The sequence below is a fragment of the Aplysia californica genome, unplaced genomic scaffold (genome assembly GCF_000002075.1).
Source record: "Aplysia californica isolate F4 #8 unplaced genomic scaffold, AplCal3.0 scaffold00410, whole genome shotgun sequence".
Taxonomy (NCBI): domain Eukaryota; kingdom Metazoa; phylum Mollusca; class Gastropoda; order Aplysiida; family Aplysiidae; genus Aplysia; species Aplysia californica.
The window spans coordinates 128,438-132,139 of NW_004797680.1; the positions used below are offsets into that span (position 1 = coordinate 128,438).

At 47.2% G+C, this 3,702-nt stretch overlaps 1 protein-coding gene across 1 annotated transcript in view; it reads right to left on the minus strand.

The window, feature by feature from the left end:
* The window catches only part of LOC101856201, a gene marked incomplete in the record, with an annotated part of 26,055 nt that overhangs the window by 16,601 nt on the left and 5,752 nt on the right, over window positions 1-3,702 (minus strand). Inside the window, 2 exon segments of the mRNA XM_005104232.3 lie at window positions 1,137-2,664; window positions 3,128-3,285. Coding sequence (XP_005104289.2) covers window positions 1,137-2,664; window positions 3,128-3,285 — 1,686 coding nt within the window.

Here is a 3,702-nt window from a genome sequence, read left to right on the forward strand (position 1 = left end):
TAATAATAATAATAGCTCGTCCTTCAATGTCTGATGATGACCAATACAACCCTTGAAAAGAATATTTCTGAATAGAATGAAATATAAGAATGAGGAGAATCATCAAAGTTTAAGACTACTTGGGCTTCTGCAGTGGCCGATGAGACCAAATCTTTGTGAAAAAAATGTTTGCCATATTTTACTAATTTAGCAACTTCCTTTGAACACATTAGCATAACATGCATTTATTTACCCTAGGTATAGAAAGTTATATCTGCTCAGTGCCTAGTTTTGAGAAATCTAAGGTTGAAAAAGTTTGAGTTTCACAACATGCCGAGCTTGTTCTAATGCAATTCCTTCATTATTTTAATAACGACTCAGAATAATCTTACGTTTTTGATAGAGCAGATCGGATAAAACATCTGTTAAGGCCCCAAGTGTACAGACAGTTTTCGTCAGTTGCAGGCCAGGCTCATATGCAAATGAGCTCATTTTCGTCTGTCACGGACTTCCTTTGCCTGACTATGCGACTTTCCTGCATTCACGCTTTTTCGCCAGCCGTACAGGTGACTAAGAAAGCCTCCATTCGACTCATTTTGAAAGGAAATTTGCATTTTTAAGTACATTTTTGCTTCTTTATTACACTTTACATTATCAATGTAAAAAAACAAACTACAACAACAAAATTAATTAAAGCACTTGACCTAGATTATTTCGTTCTCGAGAGAGCTAGACCTAGCCTTCGCGCGGAGTTACCCGGCTCGTATGAACTAAAATGTATGCCAGGGATAGACTCTAGGCTCTCCGTAATTTTATTTTAAAGACAGTCTTGTCTTGACCTATACGTATGTCTCTATAGATCTAAGCACCAGAAACAATGCTGAAAATGTTAATAAATAAATAAGTCGCCTGTGCTGTCTGTTGTTCCTGTAATCATAACACACTGGGCTAAAATATGCTAGGCCTGTCTGATCTGACGCGGTGGACGCAGATCGTTTTGAGTCGGCTCTACACCATGCAAAAACGTCGAACGTTATCCTGGCCGGGAAGTGATCTTATTTTGGTGGACACGTATACTTACTGACCTCATGGTCTTATAGTCCCCAAACCGACAAAAATGTCCCATAGAACTTTGTAATTTTAAGATAGTGTCTTACCTGTCCACATTGTGAACGTGATCAACAAGAGAAGGAACTGATAGTTCCCCAGTAGCTTCATAGGAAGGATACGCTTGAGCTTTGTACAGCATCGACTCCCTTCTCCGCTGCACGCCTCGTCCTTCTCCGCCATAGCGATGACGTCATTGTCCTCTGCGCTGCTGGAGCGCGTCATAGCCGCCATGAAAGTCGTCAAACTTCCGCCGAAGTGCTGGTAGGCAGGAAGGTGGTTGACGCTACCGCTGTAGTAAATATCTTTCCTCAAGATTGGCTTGATCAGACCTTTGTACATCTGGGTTTGGACGACTTCGTTCCTGCTTCCTGTGTGACCTCCTCCCCTGTTGGGGAACTCAGACCCTGGGTCGTGGGGGTTCTTCAAGCCGAACAAAGACATCGCTCTACTGTCGGTGAAGTCGTTGAGCTTATACTCGCTGGATAGAAGCCTGGGCGTGGTAAGAGGGGCGGAGATTTCGTGATGACGTATGTACTTCTCGCCCCCGCCCCCTTTCTCGGCCACGTGGTGGATGTGGTCAACACTCTTATACAGACGCCCGAGTGGTTTTAATTTGAAACTCATTAAACCACCACAACCACTACCCCCACCACCACTGGTACTACCACCACCTACCCCGTCAGTGGGTTCAACGTCTTTGTAAAACCATGGAAGGATGAGCTTCTTGTTGGATGACGACAAAGACTTGACGTCTTCACGATTCTGAGCAATAAATTTCTGGAGATGTTTCTCATTCGGCGATATACCGTCTCTGCTGCCATGCGCATGCGAGTAGCTCCCGCGCCGTACGGCCGAGCAGCACGGGCAGCGACGTAGATGTTTACCCGGGTTGACATTTACGCCGTTTTCAGGCTGTCTCTGAGGTAGGTGAGCACTGCTGCCGTTGTTGTTCGAACTGCACGGCGCTTCTGAGATCATTAATGTAGGCACGGGTAGATGCCTCATCTGCGTGTTTCCACCGCCCCCATCGGCGTCTGTCCTCCCACCCACACAATCCGAGGTCTCTCCGACTCTCACAGAACTCGACCTCGCTCTCTCACAATCACAGTGGTCAGAGCGGGATATAGAAACTCCATGCGAGTGTGGGGTGGGTACATCCGGAAAGTGATCATTATTATTGCCGACGCCTATTGTGTTATTATCTACATCATATTTCTCACAGCACCCCCCTTTGCTTTCTTCATTTCCGACCTGTGATTTAGGCGTTGAAGAATCTTCGTTCTCAGAATGTCGGATTTCTGATAAAGCGGACTTCGACGTACTTAGCGCTGAATCTTGCTCATGAAAACAACGAGAGGACTTGTCGACTTCCTCACCATCCCCACCGCCCCCGCCATCGTTGGCGTTAATTTCCCGCTCGGCGTCGCGGTTTCCTGCCACGTCTTCTGGTTTGGAGAGTTCCTCCGTTGGGTTTTGACTGGAGTAACCGCTGGACGCACTGTGGTCATCATCCTTGGAGCTGGTTTCTGGCGGGGAGGTAGAGGGCTGGACATCTGTTCTGGAGGCTGAGAGACTCTGGGGACGAAATAAAAATGCATTTGTTTATTTACATTCATTTGTTTCTATATTAATTTTAATTTCATTTTTATTATATTTTATCTTTATATTTTTTCTTTCTCCCTTCTATTAGGGGGAGCTGTTTGGGAAGGTTGGGGGGGGGTATCATTTTTTCTTCTAATGATTGTTTAAATTCGTTTTTTTGGCTCGGGGGTAGGGGATGGTCTTTCTTTAAAGTTTGTGTGGGAGGGGGGGGTAACTTTTTTTCTTTTTGGCTTTCCTGTACAAGCTAAAATCTTTATAAGTGAAAGTCATCTTTCGGGATAGCTCCCACTAATAACAATTGCAACAGCGATCTCCACAACCGCCACTACATCATCAATAACAACAACAACAACAAAAACAATGACAACCAAAACAACAACAACAGTCTCCAGAACAACCACAACCACAACCACAGCAAATAATCCAACAAGCTCACCTTAGGCCGTTTGTAGCGGACAGTGAGCAGGGGTCTGAAGAGCATGCCACAGACAGCACAGTGGAGCAGCAGACCAGCCAGGATGAGCACCGTGCCTCGCCAGCCGTACGACTCCAGCAGGATATCTGTGATGTAGGCGTAGGCGAACGTACCCACACCTAGTGGTCGGTGGGAGGGATGGAGGAGTGATTGAGGAGGAATGAAGGAAAAGAAAAGGAGGAGCGATGGAGGAGGGAGGAAGGAGGAGGCAAAAGAGAAGGAGGGGTGACGGAGGAGGGAGGAGAGAAAAGAGAAGGAGGACGGATGGAGGACGGAGGAGGCAAAAGAGAGGGAGGAGGGATGGAAGGAGGATGATATAGACAGGGAAGTGGAGGAGGGTGGACAGGGGAGGAGTGGAGGATGGAGGTGGGGAAGGATGGAGGAGGGACGAGAGAATAGGAAAGATGAGGGAGAGGGCGGGGGGGGAGGAGTGGGGATGTGGAAGGAGGAATGGAGAAGGGGGGTAGAGAGAAGTGAGAAGTTGAGCGACGAGATAAGTGGGAGGGGCGGACGAGGGAGGGGCGGACGAGGTGGGG